At 36.8% G+C, this 21,767-nt stretch overlaps 1 protein-coding gene across 4 annotated transcripts in view; it reads left to right on the top strand.

The window, feature by feature from the left end:
* Positions 1-18,979, top strand: part of MTR (5-methyltetrahydrofolate-homocysteine methyltransferase) — a 53,475-nt gene extending 34,496 nt beyond the window's left edge. For all 4 annotated transcript variants that reach the window (XM_062572156.1, XM_062572157.1, XM_062572158.1 and 1 more), the window contains 12 exons: positions 2,381-2,481; positions 3,924-3,991; positions 4,920-5,040; positions 7,755-7,836; positions 8,631-8,729; positions 9,961-10,036; positions 11,110-11,265; positions 11,947-12,143; positions 14,640-14,840; positions 16,049-16,241; positions 17,034-17,146; positions 17,274-18,979. In XM_062572156.1, the coding sequence (XP_062428140.1) occupies positions 2,381-2,481; positions 3,924-3,991; positions 4,920-5,040; positions 7,755-7,836; positions 8,631-8,729; positions 9,961-10,036; positions 11,110-11,265; positions 11,947-12,143; positions 14,640-14,840; positions 16,049-16,241; positions 17,034-17,146; positions 17,274-17,360 (1,494 nt within the window). In that variant the 3' untranslated portion in view covers positions 17,361-18,979. The remainder of the gene's footprint in view (positions 1-2,380; positions 2,482-3,923; positions 3,992-4,919; positions 5,041-7,754; positions 7,837-8,630; positions 8,730-9,960; positions 10,037-11,109; positions 11,266-11,946; positions 12,144-14,639; positions 14,841-16,048; positions 16,242-17,033; positions 17,147-17,273) is intronic.
* The last annotated feature ends 2,788 nt before the right edge of the window (positions 18,980-21,767 follow it).

The following is a 21,767-nucleotide window of genomic DNA, read 5'->3' as shown; positions in this document are numbered from 1 at the left end:
TAACGGTTGGTGATTCTTCTTTGAGACAGGGTTTGTCAACTACCTGTGCATATACTTGAAGTAATTTCTTCCAAATTTGATTAATGGAATATGTGCTGTGATGACCATGGTAATCAAACCCGTGTAATCTTAATGAAAGAAGGAGAATTTCTAGTCTCTTCTTCCATTCTCTTGTTGGATGTAAAGACGATGTCTTCTCTCCATTATCTCAAGTTGATCTGTACTTTCACTGTCATGAGTTCTGCGTGTTGTCTCCCTCCTGTTTATTCTTTCCTTTTCCACTGCTGTTCTTTTTCATTTTAATTCAGATGCTCTACTGGTTTAGATTCCTAGGAATGCCTGTGTTTAGCACTGCTATTCGAAGTCAGCAAAAATCACTTCCTCTGTTGCTTTCAGTGGACGGTGGATTGGGACCTACTGTGAACCCTCTGGCACTTAAGTCTTTTCCTAAAGGAAGTTAAATGGAGTTTGAGAGACTCTGAAAAATGTAATAAGCACTCTACAGAGGTTGTGAGGTATTCTGTGTTGCTGAAGAAGGCAGGAGGGGAAAGAAGTAAGGCCTCTGTCGTGCTTCCTCCATCTTCTTCTGTGGGAGGATTGTAGTGCCTTCCTCTGTGTATATTTTTTCCCTGCTTAGAGAGTTGGAAAGAGGACAACTGCCTCTGCCTCTGACGTTAGATGTTAACTTGGAGGCAAGTGGTTGTAGTAGCTTATCCATCTAACATTATCCAGCTTATTGAAAACTCCAGGACAGTTTTAGTTACAGACTGCCAGACAATGCAAATTTGAGGATAAATGGCTGTGGCTGTGGATCTCTATCAGGATTCAAAAAAGAAGCCATCTGGATCTGTGCCCAGAACTTGAGGACTTCCTTGTTTGAGACAGCTGAAATCAGTGTGTTGTAAACAGTTTATGTAAAATAGTATGTGCCCTGGCCCATACTGCTTGCTGCCCAGCAGAGATTTTCCTTCTTTTTTGCAGATCCAAACAGTTTTCTTCTTTGGATATCAATCACTAGTTAAATCAGCAGTAGTTATTGAATACGATGCATGTGGACAATGGGTTTTGTTCTTCCCCCAGTCCTTGATTAAAATTGTTTTTTTAGTTTTCTGTTTTAGTACAGCAGTATAATTTCATCTGCAGAATTTTTCATTGATATCCAGAGGTGCTGTCTTAATAAACATCCATTTTGTGTTCTCAGTTAGCTGGTCATCCGAAAAGATGAGCACTGGGGAGATGCTAAATTAACCATTTAAACAGCAGCATTGGTCTGGATGTTGGGATTTTTATTCAACAAAGGTGTTAGTATCATGGGAAATGTCACTGTTCCTCTTGGTAATATATAAAGAAAGCGATATAGATTTATGAAGGAGATATATAGACTCATTAAGGAGAGAGCTACTTGATAAAGTCCAGAACGATAACATGCTTTCTATAAAGATCTAATCCACCAGTTCTGTCATCTGCAAAAGAGTAAGTTAATGTTTCGCATTTTTACATAGAGTGCGCGCAGGTTTCTCCTTTGTATAGATGTTCTGCAATTCGAGTAGTCTGTTATTCCCCTCTGATCCTGCACAAATTCAGATGTAGCACTGTGATAGCCTGGAGCTGCTCCAAATGACAGTCCTGATTATACTATTAATAATGTATCGTGAAGGCCTATGTCCTAGTGAAGGACTGTTACGGACAAGTTTCATTGTTGTCCTGCTGGTTAAGGCCTTTTTGCAGGGCTGGAGGGTACCGTCTAACTTAGGAACAGTCTGTGACAGCAGGGCTTCCCTTCTTCAAGGAGATTCTTTTTCCAGCCTGTTTGCCCAGGTTGGGTAGTCTGAAGTAGCTTGATCAGTACACTGAAATATTTTCCTTGCTAATGATGTTGCATGAGAAAACAGACTTTTTTGCTGTTCCTAATTCTTCTCATTCTTTTCAGCATTGGATTGGAAGATTGCCCTGGATGCTCTAATGAGTGTGTGATTATGAACACGTTCTAAATATTGAATCAATTTAAACTATTTATCAGTGAGGTTTATGTTTGAAGCAGAGGTACTTTACAAGTTCGAGCATTGCACTGCTCAAAATATCATCCAGATCTGAAACTTTGTGTATCTTTTAATTTTGTTAAATCCAGATATTTGAATAGAATGCACTCAATCTGCAAGAACATTTCTTTTTATTATTAATCATTTTATATGTTTAAGTGCAGGTTTTTATGGTCAGGATCTTTTATAATTTTTAATACTGATTACACCACGTATGCTATGTTTTACAATTATGTGTATTACAGAAGTCTCAGTTGTGGATCAGGATTCCGTTATTGAAGAATTTGTGCAAACGTTTTGAGGCTTCTGAGCAATTCTGATGTTATTTGTTCACTTTTCAGGATCCTTACCATGGTACGATAGTACTAGCCACTGTCAAAGGAGATGTACATGATATTGGCAAGAACATTGTGGGAGTTGTTCTGGGCTGTAACAATTTCAGGTAAAGAGATGAACAATTGTGATCCCGGTTACTGATGTAACATGTAAGGCTGGCTAATGTATAAGGCAACTTAAGTAGCAGGTAAACCTAGCTGCAACTGTGGTAATGACAGTAGATTAGAGGTGGACATTTCTTGGTTACTGTCCTCCTCTGTTCCCATATTTGTGACTGGGAACACTGACAACACCAGCTATTGCTAATGGGGAGGCAAAAGGTAATACAGCCTTCTTTAATAGCCTTTTTCCTGATAAATTGGTATCTGAGATAAATAAAGTTTAACATTAACTGAAACATAGATGAGATCATCAATTTTTTTTATTTAAGAAAACAGAACAATGGCGATAGGTAAGACTGCCTGCTCATGGTGTTGTGTGTTGGAAAAACAGGAAGTCTTACTTGTAAGATTCTAATGAACCTTTTGGTATATTTTTGAAGCTGTTTGCTAACTAGGGTTTTAAAAACTTATTGGAGATTTTTAAAAAAAATAAAAATAAAGGATGAGATTTTAATCCTGAGTTTCCAAAAGACTTTTAACAAAAATCAGCTCCTTTCCAGGCCTATAAGCATGCTGCAGGGTTGGCAGCAGTGATAGAGTGGCTACATTTCCATCAAAGCCCTTCATCAGGGGTCTGTCAAATGTTGCTCAGAACTGAATCTGCTTTGGAGTTTCATCTTGTCTCATCAACCATCCTTCTTTTTGGTTTGTGTTGTTTTTGACAGTGTGGCTGTAACTTATTCTAAAGAAGAGCCAGGTCATCTCTACATCAAAATAAAAAGGCTGAAGCCAGTGACAGTGCTGTGTCTGTGCTATATATTCCATTTCAGTGTTACTTTAACTTCTGTTGATTATTTCAGGCTTCTTTTTATTTAGAATGAACCACTTAGAAAACACCATGGTTTCAGTTCACTGTCACCACGAGTAGGAGTGAAGCTGAGTGAAGCCAGCAGGCTGGGGTGGTTCATTTGAAAAAAACAAACAGAAACCCTGGCAGCAGCTAGGTATAATAGGAATAGAGTGCTAGCAAGGAAAGTGTCTCATTTCCCAGAATGTGGGCTTTAATAAAAGGTGACTTAATATAAATCACCTTACATTCCTGAGATAAGGTATGATGTCCACATCATATCTAAACCTTTTAGTATTGCCCAATTGACTTCAGAAATAACATGAAAAAGTAATTAAGAATTATTTCAAATAATTTATTTTTTTTCCTTTGGTACTATATCATCTAAAATTCTAGTGTGCTGAAAATTTTTCCAGAGCCAGAGGTTGTTTTCTACATTAAAATTACTAGCAGAAGTCTTAAAAATCAAGAACTTTTTTGTTTGTTTTTCTTACCTTCAATATTAGGTCAGTCATTTACAGTAGGAGCAATGTTTGCCCTTTAACAGAAATATTTAACTACTTTTAAAAAAATACTGTGTCATTTCACTTCTTTTCACAGAGTTATTGATTTAGGAGTCATGACTCCATGTGATAAGATATTGAGAGCTGCTGTTGAAAACAAAGCAGGTATAGAGAGATTTCATTAGTACTCCTGAATTGCTTGAATTTTAAACTCCACTTGCATCTTTTGCTGCTCATTGCATTTCCATGCTGTTTATGATTTGGTCAGACTACCGTTAAATAAATCAGAACTTGTACATTAAGAACAGTAATTATTTAGTATTGGGCAGTTCTGTGAAATTTATCCAAGAAACTGAAAACATTTATTGCAAGGACAAGTCCAAGAGAAATGTTTTAATTATTTGTCTTACACATGAACAAGGTAAAGTAGCTTTGCATTGAGTCTTAAATCCATAAAATAACTTGACATTTAGTTTTCCAAACCAGTGAGTGTGAAAACGAGAATGAATTGTTCTAGAAAAATAATGAATTTTCTTTCTGACCCAAGTTACAGTTGCTTTCAATTTGTCTGTTGCATCTTTGGAGAGGTGAATTGTGTGGAACACAGTTGGTGAAGTTTGAAAGTGTTTGCTGACTGTTTCTGAGAGGAGAGCCTGTAATTATTTTGTCTTATTTCATGTCTCAGTGAAATTCCTAATCTTATATACCTTGGCTGGAAATTAGACTTAAAAAAAAAAAAATCTCTTACCCCCTCAATTACTTCAGTTTCAAAAAAGCAACAAACCTCAGTGAGGTATGAAGCTTGATGATCAGAAGTACTGTATATTTCTGGCTGAAACTAGAGCAGTAGGTGCTCAGCAGTTGTGAAAACTTTGGGGGGATTTGAAACCACCTTCATTCTTGAAATCTCTGACTTTTTAATTAGGTCAAACCTAGCTTCCAGGTTAGTGATTACCATGCTTTTATCTCACTATGTAGTGTCTGATGCATGAAGCTAGAAATGAAACATTTTCAGTAATAATTTTTACATCTTTGTAGAGTGGATTTGCTAAATCTTTTTTTTTGTGTGTGTGTGTTTGTAAATTTGCAATAGATATAATTGGCCTGTCTGGTCTCATCACCCCTTCTTTGGATGAAATGATTTTTGTCGCCACGGAAATGGAGAGATTAGCAATAAAGATTCCATTGCTGATTGGAGGAGCAACTACTTCTAAGTAAGATATCCGGGTTGGAAAGATGGGAAAATGTGTATGAAAATAATGGTAACTGGGGAGAAAGGAACTTTATAACCATTTATTTCCCCCTTTCCCTCCTTCCCTTTCCTGTCCTTTCCCTCATTTTCCCCCAACACAGTTACCGTTAGGCATTTACTTAAGACTGATAAAGTTATTTCTTATATTAAAGGTTCTGGATTATAGTGGTAGAATGTAATTGGGGCACAACTGATAATGGACACCTTAAACATTTCCTTTGTGCAAGTGTTATATGTGCTGACCTTAATCTTTCTGTCTAGAAGTTCATGGACTTAGGCACGTGGGTAGAGCCCTGTCCTTCTAAGGAGCTGAGCAGTCTGATTTCGATTCACCAGTGAATAGGCATGATTTTTAGCCTAGAAGTGGTACTGTTGACATTGGACAGTAAACTACCTTAGGAAAGTTAACGTAATTTCCTGGGTCATTGTTCAGTGCTTTGCAATGCTGAGCACCCAGTCCTGCTCAAACAGGCTGACAGGGGATGTGTTCTAGCTGCATGAATTGAAGTAGTTACATTTTTGTGCTTGATAGACTGAGCTTTTCTGTTGAGATCTAATTCTCTCGGGTCTATTTAAATGAAATAATACAGCTGCTATGATGTAGTGAAGAACAGCACTGACAGCTGGCTGACATCAAGTATTAGCCTTTCCTCAGATATATTTTGGGCGTATATAAAGGCCTTGGTCACACTTGCTAACTGGTTTATGTCCAATATTTTGAGTAGGTGATAGCTTGGGAGATTGCAGAGGTCATTTCTTGCGTAACTAAAAGCTATTAGTGGTGTTCATTTCTTTCCCAGAACAGTGTATGTTCTGATCAGAACTCTTTTCCTATAGCTTTGATACTTGGAGAACAAACATAGAATTTTTCTCTGCAAAAAAGGGTTTATTCTAAGTGGAGGGCTTACGAGGGCCCCTTCTTCATATCTTTTTAGTGTTTGTGTGTTGGGCAGTGTGTCCTGATAACCAGTGTCACACAGTTTTGTAGACTTCTTGGAGATCAATGTAAACAGGGCAGCATAAATTTTATCCCTGAATATGGAGATTATTGAATAATATATGTATAATTTTATTTACATTAATAATAATTTCTTCTTCATGTGAACTGTATATAAACACATGCATCTGCCCAGATAAATACAATTTCTATGAAATATATATAAAGGAAAGGTAATCTTTATGGCATACTGGATAGATAATTTACATTTATTTTTGCTTCTTTTCATAGTCTTAAGTGTAATCACACATGTGCATTCTGAAAGCTTGTATACATGTTAGATGGTTCTTCATTAGAAATCTCTACACTTATTCTCCATAATGAGTAGATACCATTCTTTGTGATGAATGGGCCATCCCTAAATAATTTCCCTAAATAATTAGGGAAAGGAGGAAAATGTTAGTTTGAAAGAGAGAGGGTGGCTGCTGCCTACAGAATGTATGTAATTGAGTTTTTTCTTAACTTACTATGATGTTTGCATTATTACTATACTGTTTTTGTAAATTCAGATGCTGACAAATAATGGTGACAGTCTTGTTGTGGTAGTGTTTATAAAAAAACAGCTTTTGTTAAATGATAAAGTCCACTGTAGGACCATACCTTGTTTGTTTCCTTTTTCTGCTTATCTCAAAATGGAAGATACAGTAACTTGTTTGTAATGAATGGATCTGCTAAGATCAAAAGTGCCTTCTCAAGAAGCAAATTAAGAAGACCCTAAACAGTTACTTGCACAGCTCTGTTGCAGTGTGATCAGTAATCTCTATGTCCAAATGTTTTAAATATTTGTCAGAATTTGAAGAAAAAGGAAATCTTATCTTTGCTGTGGAAAATCACATCCTATGTTCTGATTTAAATCAGTCAGAAAATGGGGTTTGACCTTACAATTCAAGAAAGCAAACTCAGCTTTTGTCTGCAGGGTCATTGCTTCTGCACTTACTTGCACATAGTTTGCCAGGACTGTGAGCAACTGAGGTAGTCAGCTGCATTTTGAATGTTCGCTTAGGCGTCAGGACTCCAAACTTCACTTTGATCAACAAAGCAGTGTAATAGGGAAGTGATTCTTCATTATATGCTCAAAGTATTTTGATTAGTAATGTTAGAATATGAGTAAATATTTAATACTTAGATGAACTGTGAGTAATTTTTTACTGCATAGTACATGACTGGCCTAGGATGAACAAGTTTTTCTGTTTATTGACCACTAACAGAATCTCTTCTTCAGGTGAGTAGAGAGCTTATGCTTCTGGCTCAGAAGTAGAGCATTGTAGAAACTGAAGTCATAGTCATTGGAATATGTTAATACAAGTCTTTAAACCTAGAAACTTACATATGGGAGGGAAAAATCTAAGATGTACAAAAAAAAGATAAATTTATTTTGCTGTTGGTAGGCTTAGCTTGGAACATTCTCACTGAAATTTTCTGAGACTTAAACTAATGAATTACTGACTTTCAGTGGATTGGTAAGAGTTCAGATACTCTTTGAAGGAAAGTGTTATGTACCTATTGATTATAATCTATATTTAATCATTCATATGTAGCAGATGGATGAATTCCTTTCTTCTATTGAAGTCTATCCATTAAGTTAGGATTTATCTGATGGTAGAGAGAAAGATTCTGGGGTTTTGTCTGTTTCTTGTTTCAGTTGTGAAAATACTCACTCTTTTTCTTTTTCATTTAAGAACACACACAGCTGTTAAAATTGCCCCTCGATATAGCGCACCTGTAATTCATGTCCTGGATGCATCCAAGAGTGTTGTGGTTGTAAGTTCTAAATTATAGTTTCTCATCCATGCAAAAATATACGCCGGTTTTCTGTGGTGACCCTGATGGTTTCCTCTAAGGCTTAACATTACAGCAGAAAACTGAAGGGGCACTACAGAGACCACGGTTTCCACAGTACTGTTGCTTTAGTTATTTTTTACTATCTCTTGGTTATTTCATCAGACTTATTTTAATTACTGTCATGGAGTATCTTTATTTAAATGCCCATTTCTCCAATGACAGTGACATGATGCATTTTGAGGCCTGTATTGAAGTTTTCAGACATTTCATAGTGAGGAGTGGTGTGGTTTGGTGACATTTCCTGCTATTTATTCTCTAATCGTTTTATTTCTGAAGTTAGTGATATGTCAATAAAAAATGTTGCTGTGAAATGGCTGGCTGGAGTTTTCTGTGATAGATGCTCTCTCTCTCAAATGAATGGGTAGTCTTAGCTGGACAGAACTAAGCTAAGCAGTGGTGTTGTTTCTGAGACTATTCAAGCTCTAAAGTCCTGGGGTTTCTTCATCTCAGAATTTTCCATAGCCAGACTGATCTCTCCTAACACAACCTGTGTAGTAGGGCAGTACTTCCAGTAATAATCATATTCTTAAACATGCTTTAAGTCTAGTATGCAGATTAGTGGTATGACTGAGTTTAGCATTGTCAAGTTTAATTAGGTAAGGTTCATGAAAACTAGAGTTTGAAAGACTGATGGCTTTATCTGAAGTTCATGCTCTGTCCTTACTATTCCATGTTAAAGTATCTATCTAGTGCTTTCTCTTTGTTTTTTTCAGTGCTCCCAGCTCCTAGATGAAAGTTTAAAGGATGACTTCTTTGAAGAAATATTAGAGGAATATGAAGAAATTAGGCAAGAACACTATGAGTCTCTCAAGGTACAAATGTGATTGATTTAGCTTCTTTTCTTACCTGAAGTGGTTGCTACATCATTATTAACTCTCAGTTTCAGTTCCTTATTAATGACGTTCAGATCTATTTGTGCTGATTTAAAATATACAGTAAAATTGATGGGAAACTTACAGAAGTGAATATGAAATCAAGTTTTCCAGCCTATAAAGGAGAATTTTGCCTGACTTATCATAATATTCTTGAGAAAGTCTTGATTATCTTCAGTGGTATTCAGGACATGTGGGTTGACATGACTGCCTACCCCATGAACAAGAGGCCTGTGCTCTCCTAGAACAGTAGCTGGAGGCAGAGAGATAACACAGGTAACTAAAATGGCAGTGGTTGCCTATACTGGTAGCTGAGACATACTCCACTGGATACAACACCATGCTTTCGTGATGTGTTCGTGTTGCCTAGGTTAGAGACCTAAGCAATCTTGAAATAATTGAGGTGGAATTTGCAGGAGAATTAAGTGGAAGCAATGAAACCTGGTGATGGACTGTGCAGACTAACAACAGGAACCAGTTAACAAATTACTCCTTTTAGGCCTTCTCTGTAAAGAAACCCAGAAGCCAGCTGAAAGTCATCTAGCTCTTACATATCTCTTGATAAAGAAAGATAAAGCAGGAGGCCTCTTGCTGTGAACATTTTGCCCTTCTAAGCTTAAGACTGTCTTTGGGCAGGGAACCCACTCACCAGTCTGGGACCAGTGAGGGCAGCATTCGCCTCTGTAAGCAGAGATCAGCAGTGAATTCACAGACCCACTGAAGTTGCTGTAAATTTTTCATGCGTTTCAGCAGAGCCAGTGATTTGCCTGTAGGCCTGCTGCTGTCACTGGTGGTGGTACCACTGCAGCCCTAAGCTTTCTGCAAGTATTAGAACAGCATCTAGCTGTACCTCTGTGTTCATGTAATTTGAAGTATTAAAGGAATTTATGTTCCTTAATTTAAGTTCATGTTCCTGAATTTAAGTTCAGAGGAGCTAGAAATCTTGTAGGCAAATTCCATTAAAAGTGTGCGGGAAAAGAGTATGGTATGGTATGGTATGGTATAGCTAGTTTGTTGTGATTTCACTTTACCCATGTGAACTGGGAGCTGGTAGAACTGAGGTGTGTCCCCAAGACTGTTTTCAGTAAAATTGTACAATGGTCTCAATGGTTACAGTTTATCTATCTGCAAGGTAAGAGGCTTTGTAAAAGTATCCTTTATGTCCATGCAGGAAAGAAGATACTTGTCTCTACAGCAAGCTAGGAGAAAAGGTTTCCATAATGACTGGCTATCAGGCCATAAACCGGGTCAGTTTATATGTTGTTGTTGTTGTTTTATTTTGTTTTTTAATTAAATTAGGCATCATTACACTTTAAGATATAGTAGTGTTGTCTGTTTGACCAGAAGACTTTTTTTTGCATAAATTGGATTTGCTGTCCTGCTTCTACTCCATATTTTTATCAATATATTTTAAAAATTCAATAAATATTTAACAAAAAATTGTGGAGAGGACTCCAAACAACAGGTTACCCATAATGCTCTATCATCAAAGATAAATTTAATGCCCTCTTTCTTAAAGAATGTTGGGTTAGATCATTATATTGTGAACCTTGTTAGTTCACATTTAGAAAACACAAGTTGTGACAAGGCAACAAGTTCTGTTTGTATTAAATTCCACCTTAAAATTGAAGGGAGGAAGAGTTAAAGGCTTTTACTACCCCCTTCCTCTACTAGTTTCTGTACCAGTTTATTTTGATTTAAATTTTTTAAATGCTAGAAATCAGAAGTATATGCAGCATTCCACAAGAAGTCATATCTTGCAGTGGCATTAACACTTCTCTGCCTTCTGTGATTGCATTGTAACATGGATCTATTTCTCTTTCTCATTTGTGCATATGCATCCTATGAAGTGCGTGGCAATGGCAGAAGTGCTTAGAAAATTCATATGAGTTGTCAGAATTATCCTAGAATACCATATCACGTAGTATGTCTGTGTATAGACAGCAAGATTTATAATTTTATAATATCACATGTACATAAAATCACTTAGATATGGATAAATTTTGCCTTTTTTTCTGGAATTCTGTTAAATATTTTGGCAAATGAAACGAGTTCAGAAATCCAACAGCTGATTTATTTATATGAATGAGTAAGAGGCCTTAATTTTCATATTTTGATTATTTTTATGCTTAGCAGTCAGTATATTACATTATAATTGTAGAATATGGTATCACATGGGAAGAATATGGCAGTGAGCATGCTAAGGCAGTACTTTGGTCTTTTGTAGTGGTGGAGGTCGGTGAGCATTGGTTATGTTGCACATATAAGAATAAAGTTCAATTATTTCCTTTATGTCAACCTGTGCTTCTAATTGCTACAGTTAAACCAAAATTCATTGGCACAGAAGTCTTTGAAGATTATGACCTGAAGAGATTGATAGAATACATTGACTGGAAGCCTTTCTTTGATGTCTGGCAACTTCGGGGAAAGTATCCCAACCGAGGTTTCCCAAAAATCTTTAATGATAAAACTGTAGGTAAGTATTGAGATTGTATTTACCTCATATAAATAATCCTAACAGGCATGATAGGCTGCATTAAAAGTCTGAACATTTTGAAATACATAGGAATAGTAAAAAAAAAAAAAAAAATACATGGAAACTTACACTGAGATCTTCTGTATAAAGCAACACTGACTGGAGGAAGTGTTGGGATGTGAGACTGGAAAAGGGAAGAATGTTTAATTATCTTAGTTGGAGTTAACCTGGATCCCAAAACACAGGGAGCTATTTTAGTGACAGAAGATGACAACAGAGCAGCTGATAGGTCTGTGTCCCTGTTGTGGGCGAAGATGGCAAGAATGCTCTGTCTCCTTTTGAAACGACTCAGCAGGCCTTAGAATACATGATGAAACTGAAGGAGTGACACTGAAGTTAATGTTCTGATCTGCTGTGCTGATGTCGGTGTGCACACACGTTTTCCCTATCACTCCTCTTGTTCTGCATCTTCTGCCTCTACTAGACTGGTACTGCTAAAGCATTTATTTCAAGATATGTGTTATAGCTGTATAGACATAGTCAGAGTGATGTCTTCTCTATTTACTGTAGCTGATGGATTGTTGCAGTGATCTGAGAATTATGTGCAAAATGAATCAATCTGAAGCTCCTTCAAATGATTGTGAAAACATGCCTTTTCTAAAGGTTTTTTTGTTTTGATAGGTGAAGAAGCGAAGAGAGTTTATAATGATGCTCAAAGTCTACTGAAAATATTGATCAATCAAAAGAAATTACAAGCCAGGGGTGTGGTTGGATTTTGGCCAGCTCAAAGTGTTCAAGATGATATCCATTTATATGCCACAGAAGATGCAGTAAGATCTGTGGAACCAATAGCAAAATTTTACGGCTTGAGGCAACAGGTATAATGAAAGACTGTTTGTTAATTAAAGTGAAAATTTTTGTGGTGAATTGCAAGAATGGAACAAAAGGGTCCTATTAAAATCTGCAGAAAATGCTTGCTGTTACCTGACTTCATTCATTATCTGTTGCCATTTCTTTCTCTTGTAGTAATAACAAGATCTTGTTAGCAATGACTCAAGACTAGTATTTGTACAGAAAGCTTAACACAGTTGACATCCTCAAATATGGCCTGTTTTCTGTCTCCATTTTAGTATTTGAGCTGTCCTAAAACACTCTGCTCTGTAAATTCATCACATAGATCTTGTGTGCTAAACTAGAACCTAATGAGCTTAAATTGTCTAGTAATATCCTTAGATTCTGCCTTACATGAGAAATTCTGCTGGAATGTGTTAAAGCTTAAAAAATACTTACAGTGCATGGAAAGTAAAGCTCAATGAAGATAAGAGTTCCTGGTAGTCTTAATTTTAATGTAAAATTCCCCATATCAAGTAGCAGTTTAGAATTATTTTGTTGGTCGGTAATTGTGATCAAGAGAATCAGTATTTTAAGTATTGATATTTCAGTCATACTTATTTAGATTGGCATTTATCTCGATAGGTTGAGCAACATTTACAAGATGTTATGCCTCTCTTTCTCCCTCAAATTCTGATTTGATTTCTTCATAGTTTACGTATTCAGAGTCATCAAACGTAACGGAAACACATTTAAGGTACCTCAAGTTTTGGAGTACAGTGTTCTGTGAGGACAACCGTATGTCAATATTGCAGAATTGTACTAAAAATACACGACTTCAGGATTGTCTGTTCCTATTCCTCGCATGGATACAGCTCTAGTGTCCCTTGACAATCCATGACAGATGTTTATATAAATTGTTCTCACAAACATCCAGGGATGGCTGTGTTAAAATGCCTCCTGGTAGCTTGTTCCAGGATTTTACAACCTAGTTAAAAGTTTTGATATCCCATCTAAATCATTTTTACTGCCTTTTCCCAGTGCTCTCCCATGGAGAATATCTGATTTTACTTTTTTTTTTTTATAGTGTTGTTGACATATTGGAATACTGTTACTTTCCTTTTTCCATATTATTTTCATGTCATATATTCCCCATTCTTCAGGTTTTCTCAAAGGTTAACTTCATGAAACTCTGGATGCTTTTGTGGGTGCCCTTCTGGACTCTGTGTATTTTATCTGCCTCTCTTTCAGTACTGTGCACACAGTAATTCAGCTGAGGTTTCACCAGAGCAAAGTAGAAGAGAATAATTGTCTTTTTCTATTTAAAAAAATACTTCTTTCATTACACAAGGTTCTCTCCATGACATTGGTGCTAGTAAGGAATTGATATAAATCTAAAATTTATAGATGCATTTAATATTTTTTAACTATGATCATTAAAGGGGAACCTCAAAATTAGTATTAAGATAATCTGCATGGAAAAAGCTTTCATATTTCTTCACTTTGTACAGCCTATTTGGTTATAGAACTTGGTTATAGAACAAAGCAAACAGTTGATCATCTTCCTCCATTTTCCTCTTTTTTTTTTTTTTTTTTTTGGTAGCATTTGGGAACAGTGTAAAAAGTGTTGTTAATGCCAGAATGTTGTTGTAGAATAAGAAAACTTAGAGCATTTTGTGAGTCAAGTGATACCCATGAAATAGCTTTAATTTATCTCCTTATAAATTGGGTAGATTTCAAAAGCAGAGCTGCTCTTTAAATAGCAATCCGCTGCCTATAGTGAGTACGCTGATTTGATGCCCAACTGTCAAACTTTGTTTTAGATGCTATTGACAGCATGCAGTCACCTCTTTAGCTTTTCCCCTTTTCTGTTTTGGGAGAAGCCTCAGTGAGCAGGATATTCCCTTTTTCCATAAACCCACTCGAACTTTGCTTGGGTTTCACCTTTTCAGTGATGGTAGGTACATTTTATTTGTGTTAGTGTAAATGTAGAGTTTGGGGCATCATTTTGTTTGGATTGCTGAGCATGCAGTTTGTATCTTATGAAATTATTAGTATTTATAAATTCAAAAGTGCTAGAGAGTTATTGAAGAATCCCTCAGTTTCCGTAATTGAGATGCAGGCTGTCAACCTTCAGTTTTGGTAACAGATTTGGAATCAATGAGTGCTAGAAATGGAAAATTCGTCTTCCCTAGTGTCTGGCAAAACTGTATTCCTCATTTTGTAATGCCTTGTGTGCAGAATGAACTGTTAAAGCTTGCTAGCTGTGAATAGAAGCAAATCATCTCTCCATATCTGTTCAGTGCAGCATCTCTTTCCTTTGACATTTTGTTCTTCAGTGATCCAAATACCCTCAGAGGAGGAGAGATGTTTTTCATCTAATTCAAGCACAGGAAATGCATCATGTCTCCAAGTCTAGGGTAGATATTTGTCAGAAATGGGTTACGTCCATTAATCTTAAAAAGACCACTCTTTAGATCAATAGCGATGAATTAATATTTTTTAGAATGTGCTGATTTATTGCACTATTTTTGTTATTTTAGGCTGAAAAGGACTCTGCCAGCACTGATCCTTATTACTGCCTCTCTGATTTCATAGCACCACTAGATTCTGGCATTTGTGACTACTTAGGCCTGTTTGCTGTGGCCTGCTTTGGAGTAGATGAACTGTGCAATGAATATAGGAAGCAGGATGATGAGTACAACATCATAATGGTAAAGGCTCTTGGAGACCGGTTAGCAGAGGTATGAGGTTTAATCATATGTCTTTAAGTTTTCTCTGATTTTGTTTGACAAGTTGCTGTCTCAAGTTCTAGGTTGTTGCCTGTGAGATATGTTCTGCATTAAATCTGGAAGTGAGCTGCTTCCACTGAGCTTGTCTTGAGAGGAGAGTCATCTTCTGAACTTGAGAGGAGTCTGCTATCCATATCTTTCAGTTGCAAAAACACCCCCTCGTTATGTGGGTTTTGGTAGAATTTAGTGGATTTTAAAACAGGACAATTTAAAAAGATCTTTAAAGCTTGCTTTGTTTAAATGAGAGAGTGCGTTGGGATGCAGGTGTGACCCACTTGAATCTTGCTTTAATGGTAGCTATGCAGATGTATCCAGGCTTCCAGTCTTTTCAGACTTAACATGTCTTAGGCATAGACAGACATGCTTGTAAAGCTCCGGCTGAAGTGATTTAGAAAGTCCCTGTCCATTCATCTCCTTCTCCCCCCTCACTCCTCCCTTGCTGCCCCAGCTGACAGCTCTGTGCTTATACCTAAGTAATCATGTTAAAACAAAGCAACTTCAGTGCAAAGTGAACAGAGTTAGCTTCAGTTGTGTATCTTTAGCTATAACAGAGTTTCGGAAATTAATGTTTGATGCCATCCGAACATATTCACTAAGGTGAGAATTTGTACTGAATGCAGGACAAAATGCTGGCAAAATTGTGGTAAAAGCTCTAGGAGCAGATAAGAAAAGCTATAACCTACTTTTAGCTAGAGGAACGCTCCTGTGCTAAAAAGAACAGTGATGCTTATTTATATCTGATACTAGCATGGATGCAAGAATGATCTGGCCTTCCACAGCTAGAACTGAAGAGATGCTCAAAATAGTCAGCACCTAATGTCTTCGGTGCTATAGTGATACATCATCACCACATGCTAATGTACTTTATCTTTTCCTGTTACTGCCCACATCTCTACATCTTCAAGCAGATATGATTTTAAAACAGAACAACCAAAAAACTCAGTCTACCAAAAAGAGAAAGATCTAAAACACGTGAAGAGGAAAAGCAAATTTAAATTCACATATGAATTTAAGTTTAATCCAATTTCTCATCTATAGTAAGATCCCCCCTAAAAAGTAAAAGAGGGAGAGGGAGAAGGTCTCTGTCTTTGTTCATCTTAATCGAATGGCTGTTGCATCAGTCTCCACAAATTAAAAAAATTTTTGCTCTCTGTTCCAAGGCATTTGCTGAGGAGCTTCATGAAAGGGTTCGAAGGGAATTCTGGGCTTACTGCAGTAGTGAACAGCTAGATCTTTCAGACCTGCGCAGAATTAAATATGAGGGAATTCGCCCTGCCCCTGGATATCCAAGCCAGCCAGACCATACAGAAAAACTTACCATGTGGAAACTTGCAAAGATTGAGGAAACAACAGGTACTTCTGTACATTTTTCTAAGATCCTTTGGCTTTTATTTATTTACTCATTTTAAAAGTAAATTAAAGATTGAAATGCTAACAAAACAATAACATGGGCAGTGCAAAGCTATGTAAAAAATCAAGCTGAAGCAGTTCTGGGAATTGTTATCTTTCCCCTTTCATTGCCATTTTTATTTTGCCTCATTCAAGGAAGAGTTTGCAAAATACTGCCAGTGCTGTTGATGAAGGAGATATGTCCCTAATTAGCAGATTGCGTGCAAACAGGGTTCTGCACAGAAAGAAAAAATCTAGTATCCTTATGGCAGTGAGAAGACATACCAGATATAAACGGAATAAAAGCTAATTCATCAATGTATTTCCTGGACCACAGAAACCTTGAGATGGTAATCTTAAAAAGGAATGAATTATTTTGTTTGTTTTCCTCTGATATTTTAAATGTTAGCTACTTCACTGCTGATTCCACAATCCTAGAATACTTTCCTGTGTTTCAAAGTTCTGGTTACCCTTCTCAGTTGCCAAAGTGTCCAAGCTTTTCTTCTCAAACAAATTCTAAGTTATTCTACAGTAACACTGTAATGAAAGTGTGCAATATATGGAAAGCTATGCCTATCTTTTGGGACAGATAACAAGTCAAAAATGTTTTTTTATTTTTAGTGCAGCTGAAAGCTGCTTGTTTTTGAGTTTTCTAGAAACTGTCTCAGGATTTCCAGTCTGCCCAACAGAAAAGGCTCTGAATTTATGCTGGTTATCCATTCAGAGGACAAAAATGTTGTTCATTCTCTTTTCCAGGAATTGGTTTAACTGAATCACTAGCAATGACACCTGCTTCTGCGGTTTCTGGCCTCTACTTTTCCAGTCCCTCATCCAAATATTTTGCTGTTGGCAAGATAGGTAAAGATCAGGTAACTTGCACTGTGCATTATAATAGTGTTATAATATTCAAAAACACCTTGTGACCAGATGTTCCAAAATTTTTTGGAAACCATGAAAGCTGGAGATTCCAAATCATGTTTTGTGCTCCCTTTGCAGGTTGAAGATTATGCACTGAGGAAAAATTTGCCTGTGCCAGAGGTGGAAAAATGGCTGGGACCCATTTTGGGATATGATCCTGAATAACTGTGTATGTGCGTGTGGGCGCGTCTTGTGGGCAGACATTTTCCTCTGATCAGTCCATTTCTCAAAAGGAAGAATAGAGTGTTGTCTATAATCTTACATCACTGTTCTTGGGATTCTTTGGAAATGATTTGTATTGTTTGTCACTGGTCTGTCCAGAAAAACAAACTCCAACAAAATCAAGTCCAATAAGAAAATCTTTCCCATTGAAACCAGCTCTTTCCATGCCCTCTTCCAATAGTTTGTCTGATTGTTTTTATTTTTTGTTGAGGAACTTTATATTTCAAATCTGCCCTGTACTCTTGCCTTGGAACTTTGAACGCTTTGCAGATCTCTTAGCCATAGCAATATGCTTTTATTTATTTGTACTTTTTGCACAAGTGTTCTAGCTGAGCTAGAGGTAGAATGAGATACGGGAGTTGCAAAACTCTCCTGTCCTGAAGAAGGCTTTGAGATCAGTGGTAAGAATTTGTATCCCACTGGCTGTGGATGTACATAGAACAAAACTTGGCTTCTATATTTTTTAATGTGTTTTGGCAAGTCAGGGTACAGAAATGTGATGCGTTTTTGTCTCTAAAGTCAGCAAGGGTTTTATAGTGAGTGATCAAGAACAACTGAAGTACAACAGATCTCCTTTTTCCCTCCCCAGAAAAAGTCTGTTCCTTGTTTAGGGCTTATGATCTGGAAAGTAATGTTACTATGTCTAAAGAACAACTCAAGTTTTTAAATACACTTCATGATGATGATTGTAGTTTGTAGAACTATCAAAGCCGTTCAACGTACTGGAGTAAAATCAGATGCTGTATCATCACAAAATATTAAATGGGATGACTGAGCCTGTGGAATTTTCACCCTAGCAATCACATGCTTATTCTCCCTTTCAGCAAGCTATAATCTGTTTCAACTCTGTATTAAAGGTAATAGTATTTCCTACTTCACAGTTATGCTGTGAGGCCTGATTCATCTTTAAACAACCTTTTTTATGTGAAAAGTACGAGAGAAACATGACTATTGCTGTAAGTACACAGACAGCAAGCTTGGAGCTGACTTTAGTGTTTTACTAACTCTAAGCATCTGGATACCTGGATTTTAAAAGCAAATAGTAGCAGTGCTATTCATTGTGCAGAGATGTTTTGAAGGTTCTCATCTTTTTAGTCTCTTCATTCACTTCATGCAGAAAAAAGTGTTTAAGTGGATTAAATACCTAAATTTTATGCTTAGTTGTATCTTGCCATATCATACTATCATAAATAATAGTTAACCCTGCAGTTTTATTCCTCATGTACATGGTTGACTTTGAGCTAATTGTTTGCAACTTTTAATAATTTCTGGAAAGTGGAACTAGTTTAACTTGAGTATTATTTAAATGCTAATTCACTAAAATATTTTGAGGGTAAAATCCTGTTTTTCTGGTCTCTAATTATCAAGAAAAGACCAATATTATGGAAAGAATGTTCTTCTAAATAGTTTATCTGTAATTGTTAGTATTTATATATTTTTGTAATGTGTTCATGACTTTATATTAAAATAATAATTAATGTATCAACAGTTTAATAAAGGTTAAGCTGTCAATAGTGTTATCCTTTTAACTGGCAGCAATAAAATCTGTGCAATGATCTGAACAGATGATGTTGAAATTAATATTCACATTGTACCATGAATCTGAAAGTATGAAGGTTGCTATGGGGTTTTTAAAGTGATTCAGTAAGTATGCTCACAACTGAATGCTTTAGAATATCTGATCCTTTAATGGCTTACAAAAATAATTTCTAAATGAGACTCTCTCTCTCTCTCAAAATGAGATTCATTTAGAAATTATATTTACACTATATACACCCTCCCAACCCCCTACCACCACCACCAGTCAGAGAAGCTTGAGCTATATCCTTGTTGATCAACTGATTCTTGCTGCTGGAATGCTTCCTCATTTTTACAGAGTTCTTGCATTCTGACAAACTGTTAAAAAATAATAATAATATAATGGAATATCTAGGCTGTAAAAATCAAAAGCCTCTTCACTTTCCTTTTGATATTTGATATCTTCATCATTTTTCCATATCCTTATAGTTGGAAGAAATATGCCTTATTTGAAGTTGAGGTTGTGGGAATGAGGGCGAAGTTTAACTCGTACAGCTTGATGGTTTTTGTTGGAGTTGTTGCTTCTGTTGAAATCAGTAGCTCATATTCTAGTGACTACAGCTGTGGCAGTCAGACCCACTGAGCAATAGGTGCACTACTAGCCTGTAACCCAGCGGTGGTGTTAGTTTGTGTGCAAGAGCCTGGTTTCAAACGGTGTGCAGCTACTTTGTCTTTGCACAGATGTATGATGTACTGACCAAAGTCTTCATCTTTACCTGCATCTCCTGCTGTGCGTACCTGTTTGGAAGAATTTTTCATTGTTATTATGCAAATGTTTTCAACCAGGACAAATTCTTCAAAAGTTTTTTACTTCAAATTGTCAGCTGGTTTTTGAATATAACAAGTCTTCATTCTTCTCTCCAGAACAAAGGTAAATTATGAAGGAAAAGGATCTCGTAGTTCTACCAGAACTATTATTTCACTTCCAGGGAACTATGTTGAAAAAACATAAAATATACCTCTTTTAAGTAATGAAATGGAGCTGATAGTGCCCAAGAAAGACTATGATAGTTTTAGAATACATAAAAGAATTTTTGCTGTCCTTTTTCAAGTATGACTAATGAAGATACAAAATGTAAGAGATGAATATTGAGAATGATTCGTAAACAATCCTGTTTTAATCCTCATGAGTAATTTCCTCTGTGTACTCACGTTGCTTTCATTTTTTGGCTGTAAGTCAGGCCAGCAGTCAGGAGACGAAGTTTTGAGGCACGTATGTTGGTGTTCTGTGTAGTGGTCTGTTGGTGTCAGGAGGGACTATTGTCCCTAAGTCTGCACCCTTATTTTGAGGTCTGTTTCAGTGCTGCTCTTATTCCTGAGAAGATTATAGTTCAGTTTATTCTGTGTACCATAGGTTAGATTTCACCTTTCTGAAAAAAAACAAAACTCAGATTTATGTGTTGTATACGTGTTTGAGCATCTTTTGCTGATAAACCTTGAAAATTGCCTGTGTCCTTGTCCAACAATGTGAACCCTCAGCACACCCTTTCTGTCTGCCCCCGTGTTGTCCCTGATGCAGTGGGTGGAGGAACTTCGCCTCCTAGATCTCTAAGACACATGCGATGCCCAGAAACTGAGGGGAGGATTGAGGTGCCACTGAGGGTAGTGTATTAACATTGGAAGTTTTGATTTTCAGAAAGGGGCTAGTTTATTGATAACTGTAGCTGGGTTACATAAAATACACTTTGAAACATTGGCTGATTGATCTGAATGTGTCATGACAAAAATGGATTTAGCGTTTGAAATGCAACACAAGAAATAACCTTACTAATTAATCAGAGAGGTCTGTTCTGTACAGAAGCAGTAGCACTTGGTCTCAGTTGCTGGAGAAATGATTCCCGTGCGTGCCCATGTCTTGTTATGGCACAGCTTGTTCTGTCCTCTTAAAAAGCCATTTCAGTTGATTGTCGAGCTTCTCTAGGTACCATTTTTCAAAACAAGTTATATTGTGAACAGAATATATGTTTATCCTGCTTTCACACATAAAAGCAGAGCAGAAAAACAAACACAATGAGCCCTCATGTTCTTTTGTTCTATTAATACCACCGTGGCTGAATATCCTCTGACTATCTTCTTTGCCCAAGTGACATGCCTGATATAAATAGCTATGCAAGTAGAATTCAGCTGAGATTACCAAACTTGGTACTTTGCATTTGTAATTCAGCTTGAACTAGGATGTTAAAAACAAGCTAATATTAGTCATCTGTAGTCTGAAGTTGTCCTGATGACTGACAAATTGAAGGCCACGTTTCCAAGACTCTCACAGTTAGAGATGATGATGATCAGTGCCTAAAGCTCTTGGTCAGACCAGGGGGAGTGTTCTCCGGCCCAGGTGGTCTCTGCCCTTCCTTGCTACAGACAGCATGAAGTGGAAATTCAGCCTTACCTCATCTTAGTCCCTTTTCTACCCCATCTCCCTGCTGAATCAGCCTTTTCCTCCTCCTTTCCCCTCCAGCAGTCCCTCTTGCTTTTGGTGTTGATGTTTTCTCAGTCAGAGTTCTGCCCAAATGGAATGGTCAAAGGTTTTAAAGTCTCTTCTAAAGTCAGAACCAGTTATCTGTGCACTCAGGTATTTTGCCTGTAACTTTAGGCAAATCAAGAATCAGACAAATGTTTCCCTGGCAAACGGTACTAGTTTGCTAAATTTCAGACCCTTGCTCCAAATGAGGATGTTACTTTTTAAAAAGTCAGTTTGTAATGAATTTGTACATCCACACAATATTTTGTGTTTTGGCAGAAAATGTTGGTGTAACTATGAAAAAATCTGGCTTG

The sequence above is a fragment of the Rhea pennata genome, chromosome 3 (assembly GCF_028389875.1).
Source record: "Rhea pennata isolate bPtePen1 chromosome 3, bPtePen1.pri, whole genome shotgun sequence".
NCBI lineage: Eukaryota > Metazoa > Chordata > Aves > Rheiformes > Rheidae > Rhea > Rhea pennata.
This window is presented reverse-complemented; position numbering and strand designations above follow the sequence as displayed.